The following is a 17,719-nucleotide window of genomic DNA, read 5'->3' on the forward strand; positions in this document are numbered from 1 at the left end:
GCTCCCAGCACTGCCCCAGCTCATTTATATGGAGTAAAAAGACTAGAAGAAGGGAAAGGATCTTGTCTGGGTACTGTGGATGACCAACCTACAACCTACAACCTACCACAGCAGGTCCGGGTGGGTCTGCAGAGCAGATTAGGGCATTTCATTACAGTTTCACAGCCCTAAGACATGCCAATGACTCCATGTCCCTGTGGTAGCTGAGAGTCAGGAGGAGATGGAGTTGACTTAATTCTGACTTGGCCAGGAGTTTGGGCATGACACCAGTAGCCTGACTGGAGTATGCCCCAGACTGGAGGTTTCTGATAAAGTAAGGAATAACAAGTCCTTTGTGAAACTTTCACATTTGGGCCTCCAAATAATCACAGTGTCCTCCCAGGAGCTACCCTCAGTGAGAACTGCTGGTGAAGGCTAGAAGTGAGGCCTGGAGCTGGAAAACATCTTTCCCATCAGCAAGGCACTATTGCCCAGTTCCCCTGCTGTGTCTGTTCAATGCAGTGCTGACATGAGTGAGTGCAGAGCGGCACTATATTTCCAAACTTGGATCTCTAGGGCTGCCTTGGGTTGGACACTATAAAATGTTAAAGAGGGCTTGTCCTGCTCTGTTACTAGTTTGGGGCCAGCCTAGCTGTTGCCTGGGGAAATTTTGAGGAAATTAAAAAGTAGCTCCTGGAGCTGAATTCACAATAAGTCTCGTCCCTCCATCCCCACCGTCGGCCTCCACCAAGGTTTATCTGCTGTACTAATTTGGTTTTGGCTCTCTAAACTTTATTTAATCTGGTGAGAATAAAGCAGCATGGTGTTTATGGGGTGCCCCAAAAGTCAACTCAGAGACCCAAAAAGAATGAACCATGGCCACAGAGTATTTCTGGAGAATTTCCACCAGGTGCCACACAAACCGACACATCCTCATTTCTTCTTCTTCCTTTCACGAGGTTTAGGTGCCTTCTTGGTTTGGACAGCAGGGACAAGAGGTGGAAGATTAGGAACAGGTGACTTCAAGGCCAGTATCTTCTTCTGGAGTCTCAGCTCCAGGATTTCAAAGGTGGCTTGGATCTCAGCCTGGAAGATCTCACGTGTGGTTTCTGCCTCGATTCTGATCACCTCTTCTACTAAGGTCTCCAGTCTCTAAAGGAGCAAATGGAAACACCAGAAGGTTGGGATTTTTCCTTTTAAGGTGCTTCTTACTGGCAAACAGGAACGAGTCCAGTTTACCAGAATGGCTAAAATTCTCCTGAAACACGTGATATGTAAGGAGAGGCTGAGAGAGCTCGGTTTGGAGAAAAGAAGGCCCGAGTACCTAATGGGAGGCTGTAGAGAGGACAGAAGCAGTATCTCTGTGCATTAGAGATGCACAGCGAAAGAATAAAATGCAACAGACATAAGTTGAAGCAAGTGAAATTCTGGAAGTACAGTGTGGGGACAAGGTCCCAGAGTGACCATGGGATCTCCACCCCTGGAGATTATTCAAAACTTAGCTCAACACGGTCCTGCTCTAAGTCGGCACTGCTTTAAGCAAAGGGTAGGAGTTGGGATAGAGCTCTCCAGAAGTCCCTTCCAACCTGAATTGTCCTATGATTCTCCTTTGTAAACCCTCCAGCTTTCTTCTCTTCCAGCATGTGGGACTCACCCCCCGAGATACTGAAAAGGGGGATGTCTCTTTCAAACAAGTATCCTCTCCATAAGGAGTCCTGTGCGGCAGAACACCATGGTGAGTGTGCAATGCCCCTGTTTCTTTGGAACCCCATTTGCTTGGTGGGTGGCAGTCACAGGTCCAACCTGTTGCAACAGCTTTTCACAGAACCATTAAGGTTGGAAGGGACTTCTGGGATCCGGGGGAGGGAGCAAATCCATGATGCATCTTCTTTCAAGGCAGATGCCCAGCTTTGAGAAGTGGGAATTGGTTGCATGAATCTCATGAGGCTGCATGGTCCTTTCCAAACCAGCATTACATTATGAACCAGCCCTTCCCTACTGACTCCAGAGGAAGAAAAGAAAACCCTCAACCCAGGGCACCACCAACAGCACCCTGCAAGCCCTGCCTTCTCCAGCCTCCTGAAAGCCCCCAAAGCAACTTAGAGAGAATTCCTTTTTTCAATGTATGGGACTGACATGTAAGGGACTTGCCGTAATTAAAAAACCCATTAGAGCTTCCTGGTTGTTCTTCCCTGCTGCTTTCCTGAGTTCAAAAGGTGATTTAGGATGACATGCTCTGCTCTACATGAACTTGCCAGCTACTGCCAGCAGCATGACGAGGCGCCCCTTCATTGTACATTAATTCCACCAGGCATACAGCCCAACAATCAAAGTATCTCATTAAAGTTTAATTAAATTTCCCAAGTGATTTGCTCCCAGGCTGAGAACCTGTAAAGCAAGCTGAAGCAGGTCTGTGTGTGTATTTGTGTGTGTGTGTATGTGCATCCGTTTTTTTGGTTTTATTTCTTTTCTGAGCACATGGGGTTTTTTGTTGTTTTTTTGCTTTTAAAAAAAATTGTTATCAATGCTTCGTGGCTGAGGCATGAGCTAAAACCAGAAGTGTCAATATAGTCCAGACTGCATGAAAAAAAAGCCAAATACTATAGATTTTATGCACCCATTACTCCTACTGATATCACTGGTCTCTTTGAAGAATGGCAGGATCTTGCACCATAGTCTCTTTGTGGGACATAAGCAGGAGTTGCTGTAATGAGGAATTAGAAGAGTTATCCTCAGATAGATTAGTTTCTACAGTCAAAGCTTGGCAAAAAATTAAAATAAATAAAATTAGATAAAATTAAATCAAATTAAATTAAATATAAAACATAGAGGAAAACCATACTCAACAGTATGGGATGGCAAAAGAAATAAATTAATTTTTATATATCAAAGACAAGCTCCACTGGGCATGTCTCATCTTCTCCTTCAGCCTCATATATGAAATATTGGAAAATAAGGAGATATAAAGTTCAAGTGATTTTCTCCGAGTCAGAGAGCGAATTGATGGCAGAGGCTTAGAGCCACCCCCAACCTTTTCGGCCTGCTTTAAGTGCTGCATCCAACTGTATCACTCTCAGTTTAAAAGGGGGTTTTACCTCTCTGTCTAGCTTCTCACTTGGGTCTTCCAGCTTTTTGTACACTTTCTCCAGGATGGTATCCTTCTCCGCCTTCAGCATCTTTCGGAGGTGCAACACATTGGTACGTTTTTGGGTCTCGGCCGCTGACAAGGCAGCAATTTGCTGCTGGTGTTTTTCAACCTCTACATCCATGCCAGCCTCCAGTGGAAGGGGATGTGGGGGCACACAAACCTCCAGGGTGGCATAGCTCTGCTGCACTGCTCTCTTGTGGCACAGCAGGAACTGGTAGAGGTGGAAATGTTTGAAGTACGTGTTGAGAAAGTAATCACACAAAATGCCCGGCTTGAGTGGCCTCAACTTCGGCTCACATGCTGAGACTTTGTCCTGGAAGACTTGGAGGGCCTGGGAAATGGTTAGACCTGGAAAGAGATTAAAACAGCTCCTGAGACCTGGGTTCAGCCTAATGAAAAGAGAGAGGTTCTTCCAGGAGTGAGTCTCCTGCTTTAAGATCTTATTAACTCTTCAGAGGTGGTCAGCTCTTTCCATGGACTCCTGAGAGAAACCACACAGCTAATTTAGAGACTTTGTATGTGCATAAAGGTGAGTGAATGCAAGCCTAAATGAGCTTTCAAGAGCCATGCAGCTATCAACATGCACTATTTTGGTACTCTCTCTTTGAAATGACGCAGCCAGCTCTGCAGAGAAGTGCTGGTGGATGACAAATTGACTATGAGCCAGCAATGTGTCAATTGTGCCAGCAATTGTGGCCAAGGCCAATGGTCTTCTGGGGTGCATTAGGAATTGTTGCCAGCAGGTGGAGGGAGGTGATCCTGCCCCTCTACTCAGCCCTGGGGAGGCCTCATCTCGAGTACTGTGTCCAGTCCTGGGCTCCCCAGGACAAGAGAGACATGGAGCTCCTGGAGAGAGTCCAGCGTAGGGCTACAAAGATGATCCGAGGGCTGGAGCACCTGCCCTGTGAGGAACGGCTGCGAGAGCTGGGCCTGTTCAGCCTGGGGAAGAGCAGACTGAGGGGGGATCTGATCAGTGTGTACAAGTACCTGAAGGGAGGGTGTCAAGGGGACGGGGACAAAGTCTTTCCAGTCGCCCCGTGTGACAGGACAAGAGGCAACGGGCAGAAACTGAAGCACAGGAAGTTGCACCTGAGCGTGAGGGAGAATTTCTTCCCTGTGAGAGTGACAGAGCACTGGAGCAGGTTGCCCAGAAAGGTTGTGGAATCTCCTTGTCTGGAGATCTTCAAGGCCTGCCTGGATGCAACCCTGTCTAACATGCTCTAGGTGACCTTGCTTGAGCAGGGGTGTTGGACTAGATGAGCTCCAGAGGTCCCTGCCAACCTTACCAATTCTGTGAAACAGCATGGGAAAAAGTAGCTTAACTTCCTCCTCCCCTTTATTATTATTATTTTCGTTTCCTGCAATTTCTATCTGGGCTGGGCAGAAGGTGGGAGGCTGCTATTTCCAAAGAACTGTTAAACCAATTCTTGTTTACAGATTCTCCACAATAACCCAGAAATCTCTGCCTAGAGGCATATGAGTAGTAAAGTACTTGGAAAGTAGTTGGACCTGCATTTTGGTAGCTCAACATTCACCCAAGGACAACTCCCTTCTACTACTTTACTGCATGGTATGAAGGTGTACCTGAATCATTATCTTCAGGAGAAAGAAAACCACTCCAGGATGAACCCAGATAATTTCTCACAAAACATGCTTTGCCTCTGTGGTGAACTGGCCTGGTCTGGCCAACTAAACCTTCTTCAGAACAAGGTGGATTCATCTGAGCAACCTTCTGGGAATGGCCCCTGGCCCATGCTAATTCCTGACCCATGGTTGGGGACTCTTAGGGCCTGTGTCAATGGGCTCAGGTCAAAGTCAATCCAAGGACTATGTTAACAACAATGTGAATGATGAAGCTCTGGTGGCCAGCCCATGTCTTGACTCTGATGAATAGATGTATCCAGAAGGCCTCTGCTCTTTCCTGCTAGCTGGAAGTTAATTTCCAGATTAAAATTCCCTGAAGTCAGAAGAAGGAGCTAAGGCTGAGGAACTGCAAAGATTTACAGGCAGAGACATATCTGGTCCTTGCAGAGTGACTGTGCACTGTCATGGGAAAAGTGGAAATTCTCCTGTATTTTTCCTTCTACTGGAATGGATGGATAGCAAACAAAAGCAAATGCTAAAACACTTACTCATATTGAAATAAGCATGAGCACAAAATCCAGTCACCTCCTCGAAACTTCAAGTGAGGTGGGGATTTCCATGTATTGGATGTGTTTCCAGATATAAAGATAAGAGTACAGCTGGTCAAACATTTTCCGTTGATGATTTCCGTGCAGAAAACATCCTTCTAAGCAAAAGAAAAAGAAACTTAAAGAAAATTCCAGGTTTAGCTTAGTTCTCCTTAAACATGCTTCAAGAGAAAACGGATTTTATAGAACTTTTTCACTTTACTCTCCTGTTTAATGACCCACATACATAAACGAAAACTTAAATGATGATCGACCTGTCAGAGTGAGGTTGTTTGAATTTTTTAAGAAATGATGCATATTTCTTTTTTAAACGTAACATATTTCATAGCAAAACCCAGACTCCTGCAGAACATTAATAGAAAATGGAAAATTTGATAGTTTTCATGCACTATTCTTATCTCTTTTCATTAGCTGCAATTAAGAGTATCTTCGCCAAGTTAAAATTCATTTTACTACTCAGATGTATCAGTTTTGAGGACAATTTAGTCTTTGTAGTTTAAAGAGAACATAGTGAAAATATAAAATGCCCAACCCTGAACCTTTCTTGTTTAGCAAACACTCTCAGCCTTAAAAAAAAATAGATCAAGCCATAAGAACTTAATTTTAGAGATAACATTCTGTTAAGATTCCTTTGGAACTGCTTTTACTGTACGTATGTGAAGAAGGATATTTATAACTTGGTTTCCTATGGAAATGTGGCTTCTGCAATCTCACTATTTATCCATGTCTATTCCATCCTCCCCCATTACTTTTAAATCTTTTGGCCAGTTTCAATCCAATTTGAGAAAGTGGAAGAAGTCCTGATGATGTGAAGCTCAGATAATTTCATCTGAATACATCTGGGCAGAATTCAGACACTTTGCCCTCTGAGCATAGGGCCACAGCACACGCTCAACTCTATTACTAGCCATCAGAGAATCTACACAAGCCAACTCTATGAGCAGTGCCTCATCTGCAAGACAAGATTTGAGATGAGCTCCTCACAGGATGACATTTCCATGACGCACAATTACTCAGGACTGGCCAGGCTCCCAGGCGTCAATTCTTGGTCATGCCATAACCTGCTACATGACTCTAGGCAAATCGCCACATCTTTCTCATCCTAATTTCTCATCCTGTAAAACTGAGGATGCTTTCAGCACTGAGGTGTCTTATAAGATTAAAGGATTGGGTTATTTGGCAGGGAGAAAGGGAAGAACCTGGACAGATGGGATATTTGTGTACTCAAGTTCAGGAGTAGGAGTCAAACTCAATGGAAACACCTAAAAGCAGGTGAGCTGAATTCCACCTCTAATGTCTATAAAGCAGACATCAGCTTGAGAACCAGATTGCCTTTATAGTCAAGAGAGAAAAGGGAATTGCTGGGGTGTGTTTCTCAGAAATTGTCTGGGAGCTAAAGCTCCTACATCACCCTAAGGTTTCTGATGGGAGCCTCTTCTAATATTGGAAACAGTTCCTAACGCACGCAGTCTGAAGGGGAAGTATTTGAGGGGAAGTGAAAGGGAATTTAAATTATTACACCTAACCTTGCAGTTTGGTAGTATTTAGAGACTCAATATAACATCAGTAGAGGTAGAGATAGGGTTTCCATCACATAGTCCTTTCCCAGTCTGTGCAGAGTTCACTGGAGGCAACACCAGCCAGTGAAGCCTTGTGAGGAAATTTCGAGATTCCCACCACACTGTCATTTTGCAGTATTTCCAAACAGAAAGCTGTCCTTCTCCTCATTTCATTGTTTTTAAGTATATTCCTTACAGATTATTAAAATGTATTGACAATATTATAAAGCCTGCTAAAGAACTCTGACTTCGATTGGGGAACAATTTTTCTTACTGACTGAAAATACAAGGTTTCAATAAATACATAAGACTGATAGACTACTGCTTTCAATTAAACATAACAGAACTGGATCAGAGAAGAGATGTTTTTCACAAAAATGAAAAATTTATGAGAATGTTTTTTGAAAGGCTACTTTTTATCAAAGGAAGAATTATGATACTCTAAACTGAGAGAGCAATTCAGATTGTCTAATTGGTTATTGATTTCATCCAAGTCATCAAATGACATTTACAGAATCGGCATATACTAAAACTCGGGTGTGGAGACTACATACGTTTGGAGATAGTAGGAAATAGTGATCTCTTTCCTAACATTGCAGGCTGAGTTACGTTAATGGCAGACAGTAATTACCCATGGAATGAGTCAGGACTTTTTACAGGACATTTACAGTCTTGCTTCTGCCCCCAAATCACTACATACCCTTTGACAAGTCCCTTAACCTCCCTGGATGCTGGTTAACATGTCTGCTGTACAGGAATGGTAATTTTTCCCTTAAGGGAACAGGGAAGCTTAATTATTTAGCATCCGTTATACTCCACAAAATCCTAAAGAGCTGGGTGAATGCACGTTGTTATTACATTTTCCTCCAATTTGACAATAATGAGTTGGAGAGAGATTGGTGCCTTTTTGGAGGAATGTCTGTAGTAATAGGTTGAGCCTTGGGAGATGAAGTTATTGGCATGAAGATGTTTGACTATTGAGAAAGATCCACAGTCCTTCCAGTAACACATGGCAAAAGCACAACCAAGCCTGTTGGGGAATGGAAGAGAAGCCGTGTTGAATAAACTGATGTGGTGATTAAGTGCACTATTCCCTTGACGCTTTTTGATGGGAAATGTCTGAAAGACCTGAATTTCAAGAGGATTGGGGGCCTGACATCCAGCGTTCTCATTTGGAGGCACATCTCCCTGGCTTTCTTCAGGCTTGATGTCCACGAATGAGTCACGTCACAGGAATGGTGTTAGGGGAGTGACGGTGAGGAGCTGACTGTGTGCACCTTAGTCTGCCCAAGCATGCAAATCCTTCTGTGACCCCGTCAGATGAACAAGAATGGGTTATTACTGAGCAAAGCATCTGAATATCCCACCAACCTTCTGCAAATATGAGTTCATACACAGAGGAGGAGCCTACATCCATTGTGCATGTATCAGGAGAAACTCTGCAATAAATAACTCCCAAAATTCAGCAGTTTTGCACACATTTCTCAGCAGGACAACAAGGAAGAGACAAAATCCTTATCATAGTGACACACAAGTGTCAGCCAGGCTCAGGGACAGTCTTCGTTCAAGGTGCACAGTTCAATATAAGCCTGTCTCTGCAGCACTTGGCTCTGCAATCGGCACAACAGCTCGCGATGCAAGTGGAGAAAGAATTCATCACTACTGTTTATTATCATGACTGCTAATATTATACCTGAGGAACTGAAGGCAAGAGAATACTCCCTCAAATTTACACTACAGCTCCATTCACAGTGCTGGCAGATGTTCAGGTGGTGAAAGTGGTAGGAAAAGCCTCAACATCAATCATAGCATCACAAAGAAATTTGGGATGCTATTTATTCCATCTATATTTAGCCACTTAGGGTTACATCTGTTAGCCACCTAAATACTGCCAAGCCCGTTCCCTGGCCAAGTTGCTATGATCTCACTTCAGCCATGCTGTTAAACTCCCTGTCAGGATGGCACACCCACATTGCCTACTAGGAAAGTCCTTGGTCGGTGCTAACTCCCAAACTGCGCAGGAATTGCCTCTGTCAGTGCTAGCTGGCCCAAGCAAAAACTATGCCGAGATCTGCGCTAGCTATTTAAGTGTGAATGATGCTGTACCAGTGCTGGTGCCATGGGACTCCCCAACCTAAAAATCCAAGCCTGAGCCGATTTCCTTAAGCTCTTCCTAGCCAAAGCGGAGGACTGAGTCACTTCAGAGGTGGTCTGGATGCCTTAAAATGAGACAACTTGTCCTTTGGAAGAGCATCTTTCATTCATTCTCCAGTCTTTAGGGTATTCTACATAACATATAAAAGGAGGCTAGAGTAGCATGGTTGGACTTAGACAATGTTTAAGCTAGGTTAAATGAATCCCAATATCACATAAAGAGCCCAGAGCAGGGTGGACAACAAGACCCAGATTTGATGATTCACCCTTGTTGTTTTACTTCGTGTGTAAATATTGTTATTTTCACTGAACTGCCAGAGGACTTCAGCCAAGGTCCAGCAATGCCACACGCCAGCTTCTGTACCAAGAGCAAAAAGGAAGCCCTTTATCCTCACAAACTGAGGATCCAGCAGGCTGGTAACACTGAGTCAACATATGTTGGGATATGGCCTCACTGCAACCACATGCAGGTTTCACTGAGTGTAACCCCCTAAGATTCAGTGGAACTTCTTACTTACTTCACTGTAAGTAAACTCTGGCCCACCAGCTGTAGCTTATTCCACCCCTTTATTGTACCTCCCTTAACACTTAATCACACTACAGCCATGTGAGGTAGATCCACCGAAGCACAAAGAGTTCCCCTGGATTTACAGCTGCGTTACACAGAATGGAATGAGGTGCTGTGATTGTGCCCTGAGACCTGCCGGAAAGGAGCAGGCAGAAGAGACATCGACATTCCTGACATAGGGAAGTGCACAGGAAAGTTACACGTAGCACAAAGAATTAGTAGCACATCTATGCTGAATGAAAAGGATAGCTGTAGCAGAAAGAGATCTCAAGCCGATTCTGAAGGCCCTGAGCTCCCTGAAGCTGTTGAAGTTAATGCTTAGGCAGGTCAGGTTGTGGTCACACTAGTTATGGGCAGCTATCTGCAAGGGACATGGGCCTCTCTGCACGGCTATGCAAGAGCAACTGAGAAGACAGAGCACAGCCTATAGGTCTGCTAAGATCCAAATTCTGCTTTCTGGTACATTCATTCCTCTCACTAAGGCACAAAGAGCTTATATTTAATACACTTTTAATGTTCTTTCAGTATAACCTCCCATGAGCCTGAAGTTATGCGGTGCTGATGTGTTTTGACACTTCCAAGGTGGAGTCTGGTATTTGATTCCCAGGATAACATCCACGCTGGCATCTGCTCCACAGCCCATTTATTAGCAAAGGTGTGGAGCCAGAAGCCAATCCTAATGTAGTAGTGTAAACTCAGAGTGGATGGACATCGATGAAATTGCTTAGGTATGGGAAGAGGGTGAGGGAAGCTGATCCCTCTGGTATTTAAATCTACTCATGGCCTATAGTACAGTACCACACTGCATAGGGAACAGCTGTGGCATGATATGGATGGATGTGATTGGGAACCATGCCCCAGATGTGGGAAGAGTAGGGAAAAGTCATTGAGCAGCAGGGAATTGCAGGAAGCCTTGGAGGAGCTGAAATCATGTAGGAAGCTAGGTGGGAATGGACAATTCCTATTCACATCTTGAAAAGCAGGACTGTAGCTCTCAGGAGAGAGACAAAGCTGTATGGAATTAACTGGTGCCACTCCTGTCATTTCAGCTATGGACTGAGATTAAGGAAGAGCTACAGGGAGCTACTGAGTGGCTGCAGCAATACGTGGCCATACCTCTACAGGCTGCGTCCTGGGCTGGGACACATCCTTGGCTCTGCTAGTAGTAGGAAGCGAAGCTGCAACAGTAACTGACTGTCTGACCTCCAGGCCAGCTGGCAGCATCTGCATGTCTGTATTCATTCAGCCTCTAAAATCAGGTTGCCCCATCCAAACCACTTCTGAAGTTTGTGGTAGGTCCCTCTTGACCATACAATTGCAACCACCCTTCTCTTTCCCACACTCCTGATTTCCCTCAATCCCTCCTGCACTCCTCCAAGTCCTTTCCCTAATGGGCCGTATCTGAGCCCATTGCTCCCTCATCAGACTTTCACTGTTAAGCAAATGACCCTCGTGGACTTTTGTGGGTCTCATCTCAGCTCCCTCTTCCTCCGCGTTATGGCTGTACACAGCGCAGACCTCTGCTCTTGCCTCTGTTCGCTCAGTACCTTAGAGCCCCTCCACTCTGCACAATCGACCGCCTCCACTTGCTGCTCCCAAGTTTGGGATAGGGGGAGGAGGAAAGCACAGTCTGCCCCTAAACCCACATTTCCATCTCTTTCTTCAAACTGCCAGTTAAAATAGGCTTCATCCCTGAGATATAATCTTGGCCTCGGCCTCCAGCAAAGCAAGGAGCAAGGTCAGAGAATGAACCAGAAAAGCTGTGTTTCCACTACTCAGAAACTTGATTTTTCATCTCATCTCATCTCATCTCATCTCATCTCATCTCATCTCATCTCATCTCAACATTGGCTGCTGCCAGGCATAGCCCTTTCTGTGCTGCAGCCACCTTAGCTGGCTTTGCTCCTCCAGCTCAGAAATGTCCCTCACCCTGGAGACATCCTGTAAGACGGGGCAAGGCAGGAAAAACCTTCCTTCACTTCGAATATTGAGTAGTTTAGCCTGGCTTAAAATTATAGCTTAACCAAAGGCATATGCTGTGGTTGCAGCCATTAACCTCAGGGTCTCTGTTTAAAAATGCAGCTAAGCAGGGGTTAATCAGAGAAAATCTCTAGGCCTGTAGGGGCAATATGAGAGGAATTTCTCTTTAGAGCCCCACATCTCGCAGGGTCTCACTGCTTCTGATCCCCCACAGCCTCCTTTTTCTGTTCCAGTAACCTGCACCTCTGATTTCCTCCTTTGCTGGTCTCTGATTTTGTTTGGATTCAGTGAGAGCACAAGTTGTCTCAGGGCTTATTTTCTATTAGTACTTCTGCAAGGGGGAGAGACAGGAGAAAATGCAGTAATACAGTGAGAGCACAGAAGGCTATTCCTGAATTATCCATGAAAATGCACTCCAGACATTTGTCAGGCACTCACTAAATCCTCAAAGTTGTACTTTCCATCCTGTCATCTTAAACTGAAAGTTTTTTTCCATTTCTCCCCTCAAAAAAATTGGTTGTGGAGGTATACTCTGGCTCTTCTCAGGACTTCACGCTATCATTAGTGTCACATGCATTATTCAGTGGGCTGATTATGAACGAATCAGCATCGATCCCTCCCCTTTGAAAGTTGAGAAAAGCTTGCAACTTTGTCAGAACACCCCATGGCCCTTCCTGACCCAGCTCATTGCACAGGGAAATTTAATTTCTTGGTGATGTTTAATTAAAATTTAATCTAATTGTTAAGAAGAAGTGGATGTCCTGAATAGATTTTTATTTCAAAGAGAAAGCTAAAAAAATACTGCCCTGATCCTGTATAGTGTCACGAAAGTAATGAAAGGCTACATTTCTGTAAGGAGGATAGCCAAATTGTGAGACCTCTGGGTTAGGAAGCACAGTGAGGTTTGGGGGTTGTTTGATCCATGGCTGAAGTTGTATTATTTGCCAAAACAAATAAGTAATGAATTATTATTAAACTCATCCTTTAATCAAAAGAGTCAGCAGGCAGCAAAAATCTCCACCTCCATTATTAACCCTTTGCTAAATTCTGTCTAAATCTAGCAATCCAGAAGCAATTACACAGTAATGCTCAGCTACTTCTCCAGCTGTGCTTCCCTTTTCCTTTTTCCTTCCCCTCAAAATCCACTCTGCAGCAAATTCGTCAAGCTGAGCTCTCATCCCATATCAAATGTGCTGAATGGATAAAGTCTGTGGTAGAAACAAGTTGACTGTGACGATAATTCACCTCTGAAATCAGCATTATGCAAATGTGGCCAACCGTAATTTGTGTGAACAGGTCCGGCATTATCATATGAGTAAACAGCTCCATGAGTGTCAGAAGACCAAATCTGCCAAACTTCCCTATGTCGGGTCTAATCCAGGGCAGATTAGGGCATTCGCTTCAGTTCTGCACCTTCAATATGGTGCTTAGGTCCCGTGGGCTCCAAGTGCCCTTCAGCCAGATGCACCAGCTCTCTGATGAATTTTGCATTAGCAACATCTTAGTTTCATTCCATAGGTACACTAAAAACCCCAGGGGCAAGCAGGCTTACCCAAGCATCAGCATGAAGCTCTATTATCTCTCTTTGCCAGTGTGGTGGACATGGACCACCTCCAAAAGATGAGTGAGATGCATGTCACGCAAAACTTCGTACCTGGAGATAGTACCGTTCCCTGTTCTCTTTCCGTCCTGGACAGAAGATAAGAAGATCTCACTCATCTGTTATGTGGGCATCTCCTGCTGAGCTGTGTTGATGTGGTTTTGCTACTGCTTTCTCTCATTACCTACTCCATCCTTCTCATTCTCAGTAGGAGAATGAAGGATAAAAGGATCTAACATCTTTCTCTGTTAGCTTAGTTTAGGTCAGATTCCTGCCTGAATCAGTTCAAGTAAGAAGGAATTTCAAAATGACAAGGAGATGGATGGAAAAACAGCCCACAAGGAAAATCAGCCTTTTCACACCTTCTGAAGTGTAACAAACAGCAGAGACTTATTCTCCCTTGTATGGAAGTATTTGGCACATGTGAAACTGCATCTGGAATGTTGTCTCTGGTTTTGGGCTTCCCAGCGCAAGAAAGACATTGACAAATTGAAAAGAATCCGGCAGAGGGTTACCAAGACAGCTAGGAGGCTAGAGCACAGGATTTACAAGGAGATACTGAGTGAGCTGAGCTTGTTGAGTCCTAATTGGAAACATCTGAGGAGAAATCTCATTTCTGTCTTCAACCACCTAATGGGAGGGTATAGAGAAGGTGGAGCCAGACTCTTGGATGTCCATAGAGAAAGGACAAGAATCGATGGACGCCAACTGCAACAGCAGAAATCCCCATTAGATATTAGGGGGCAAAAAAAAAGGCACCATGATGACAGTCAAAAATTTTAAGAGGTACCAGAGAGGCAGTGGGATTTCTGTCTTTGGAGATATTCAAAATATGGCAGGGCATGACCCTCAGCAATATGTTATAACTTTGAAGTTGGATTTAACTTTAAAGTCACTCTGCTCTGAATGAGAGGGTTGGGCCGGAGACCTCCAGAGGTCCCTTCCAAACTATAGCACTCTGCAATTCTGTCAAGAGCCTAGGACAAGTCCCAAATTGCAGGCTTTCTCTGCCAACACTGCCTGTAAAGGAAACTTTAAGGAAGTTCACACCAAGCTCCACAATAAAAGGTGACTACCCATCACTGCTCAGAGCTGTGCTGAGCACACACCAGACACACCCAATGGTGTGAAGTGACTATTATCTCATAAGCAAACAAGCAAAGTATTAACTCTAATTTATTTCTTGGCAGCTAGTGGGGGAAAGAAACAAACAGCCTGATGATGGTTATAAATGGCCACAACAGTGCAGATATTCTGAAGTACTAAACTACTGAGTGATTCTACCCACTCTGAAACCTCTAAAACAATGCAAACTGAGGTTCTTGCAGGGTAAAGCCCTCAAGATCCCCATATATTCACATCCCTGGTAAAGGATATACCTGTTCACCAAGAGTAACCCATCTCCACTGAGATTTGCAGCAGTATCATAGCCAGGTATCCACAAACCTCCATACAATAGAGCCAATTTCTTACTCTTAGCCAGACCATTATGTCTGAACATGGTTATAACATCTACAGGCAAGTGAGGGGCTGAATTCCGGGTTCATTTTGGTGGCATAAAATTCTAGTAGCTCCTTCAGCTTTAATATCATTATTCTAGATTTACCCCTTTTTTAATGGAGAATATGTATCTAGACCTGATATCCAAGAAAGTATGTAAGTCTAAAACAATGTAAGATGTAAGTAAAACCAGAAATAATGTTCTTTGCTGCCATACAAGCGACAGAAGTCTTAGTCTTTGACTTGACTTCTCTCTTCTGCTACAGTTTAGGTATACTTTGAAAAGGTAGAGACAAAGATAGAGGAAAGTGTCTAGACGGAACCTGAGACCAAAGCACAAAGCTTCATTTTTTTGAGCTAAGGAGTAGCCCCTTGAGCTAGCAGGAACAGTAACATGTTATCCTCCAGGCTGAATATCCTCTCTATAGAAGGAAAATGTCTACTGATAAGCTTTCCAAAGGAGCAGGTTGTCATACACCTCAGTACTGGGTGTTTGTGTATGTTGAGTCAAGTCGCTTCTGTGAACCACAGGCACACATAGAGCTGGGAGCAGACCCCTTGCTGCCAGTCTGCCCTTGGCCAGCTGCACAGAGGAGTGCAGTATGTTTACCCGCTGCACTCAAATCCGCATTTGGCAGGGGATGGATGGATGTTGTCATCATTATTACAAAACAGGGAAGCTCTTCAGCAGCTCACTGGGAGGTAGGGTGAGGGCATGATTTCATACCAATCACACCAGTATGAATACGCCAGCAACCCTACCCGACTTGTTCTGCTGGGCTGCGCTCCCAGACGTTTAGCCCAGAGCGAAGCAGAACATGACTGTTTCTGGTGTCCCCAGTAACCACAGCTCTGAATAAACCCTTCTCTCACAGGGCTGTTCCCAAGCTGGGGCAGCTATCAAACTGCCATGGATTTTTCTGCCTTTATTTACATAATGCAAATTGTACTCCCTCTCTGAAACAATGTCTGCCTGCTACAGCTTGGAATTTGTGCTAGCCATCCTACACTCTCTACATCAAAACCCCTCTGCAGGCATCTTTTCCTCTCCAGTGGCTGGGAAGATCCAAAGTTTGCTACACACCTCTGGGTTTCACATGCTAGCCTGAAGTCATACCCCTTTCCTTATCCAAATGGGATGAGGCCATCCTAAGGGCTGGATCCAGCATGCTACACACCATGCTGTAGGTGCAGCCAAAGTACTGAGTGCTCAGAACAAAAGGAAGATGCATTTTGGATTATTTCTTCTACTAATGATCTCAGGATGCTAGTCTCTCAGCTTTCCCCCTCCTCCAGCAAACAGAAGAGACAGAAAGCTCAGCCTGGGTCATACTAGCTCAGCCCTCCTTCACCTTTCATCTCCTCAAGGAGCTCCTCCGCGATCTTCCCCACTGCTGCCACTGCTGCCCAGGAGAGGCCTTTCCTTGCGGCAAACATGATGCTGTTGTAGAGGATGTCCAGCCGGATGCTTCGCCGCAGGTCCCAGACTTCGTCGAAAGGCTCCCATCCCAGGAGTTCCCGCAGAAGCTGGCGCCCTTCCTCCCGCTAGCACCAAGGAAGAAAGTGAGCACAGCAGAGCAGCATGCTTGGGCCTCCAAAGCCTACACCACATGTCAGATGAGACTCCCTGAGGAGCTGCTTCACGGTGTCCCGGAGATTCCCAGGGACAGACAAGGTAAACATTGACTTTATTCATGGGGCTATGCAAGCCTCAGGGCTTGGGGTTGCTGAAAGCCAAACACTCCACTCTAGGGCTGCCCCTGCTCACCCCAGCTTTTGTAGGAGAGGAAGGTGGATCTCAGTCCTGTCTCCTTCCTTGTGGCCTACTGGAGGTCATCAGGCCACACTTCCTTTGTGGAAAAGTGCAATAAGGGGACAGGATAATCCTCATCCTAATCCTGAGGGCATGGAGCATGATAGGTAGAAAAGCATTGGCAGATCATCTTTCTGGCTCCATTTTAGCAGGCAATAATAGGCAGTTTAGTCTGGCTCCATGCACGTGGTTGCCACCATGCCAGCTGCCACCATGCCAACTCCCAGCATGGATATCCACCGTGTCACAGACACCAATGCCTTGGAGGCTTGTCATGTCCCTTTGCAATGGCTTCTTCTGTGGTTATGAGGGGGCTTTTGGCATTGCAGGGAGGCAGTGGGAAGCTAGAGCCAAGATCCATATCCCAATTAGAAAACACTGCTACTGTTTCCAGGGGTAAAAAATATACATACCATACAACTCCCTGAAAGCGGAAAGCCAAATGAAAAGAAAAAAACAAGAGAAAGGTCTGGAGTTTCAGCAGAGTTTCAGCAAATCAGCTGAGAGGATGAATTTTAAATCCCATAAGGACACATGGTGGATGCTGCCTGTTGCCCTGTCAGGGAGTTTAAAGTCATTTCCCTTTTTGGTGAGGCCAGAAGAAACTCAGGTCACTTCCCCTGGCTTCAGCAATGTTACATGTCCCCCGGCCATCTACTTCCTGATATTCCAAGGCTATTTTAGAATATCTGTATGAATAAAGACTACTTTTACCTGAAGCTGGACAACTGCCCTCACTCCTACAGCTGATAAGAGCACCATCCTTACCAGAGTGGGTTGCTAGGTAGCACAGCCCGTCTCCCCAGCACCATGGCACCATGGTTCTACTCCCAGCAATGTTTATGGAGGCAATCCAGCCTTCCCTTGCAGCCAGAGCAAGTCCCTTTCCCAGCCTAGTCACTCCCTTAAAGTTTGCCATTGAATATCCCAAGCCCCAGAGCTGTGAATAAATTTCTGCCTGAAAAGGTTTTTTCCAAGAAGGTAAAAGTTTGGGAGTGAGGTGGGCAAGGATGCAGTTCTCCCTATCTGGAAAGTTTTAGGGCTCAGATGGATGCAGAGACCTCCACTGCACAGGAGGAGCTGGCTGTGTCAGCTCCAGGGAGGAAGAACACCAGCTCCATCAATGTCTGTGGCAATAGGCAGTGCATGTCCAGTATGACCATCTGCGAGCCCCATCTCCAGGTAAACTGGGATTTCCCAGGTGGGATGCAGTCACAGCTCCTCAG

At 45.1% G+C, this 17,719-nt stretch overlaps 1 protein-coding gene across 1 annotated transcript; it reads right to left on the reverse strand.

Moving 5' to 3' along the window:
• Positions 1–912: 912 nt before the first annotated feature.
• On the reverse strand, positions 913–17,313 carry C3H8orf74 (chromosome 3 C8orf74 homolog). The gene is made up of 6 exons (XM_062573129.1): positions 17,262–17,313; positions 16,907–16,917; positions 16,033–16,225; positions 3,075–3,475; positions 1,566–1,694; positions 913–1,131 (listed from the first exon to the last, which is right to left on the reverse strand). Exons 1-6 carry the CDS (start codon positions 17,311–17,313, stop codon positions 913–915), a joined length of 1,005 nt encoding a protein of 334 aa, XP_062429113.1.
• Between the last annotated feature and the right edge of the window lie 406 nt (positions 17,314–17,719).

This window comes from Rhea pennata, chromosome 3 (assembly GCF_028389875.1).
Source record: "Rhea pennata isolate bPtePen1 chromosome 3, bPtePen1.pri, whole genome shotgun sequence".
NCBI lineage: Eukaryota > Metazoa > Chordata > Aves > Rheiformes > Rheidae > Rhea > Rhea pennata.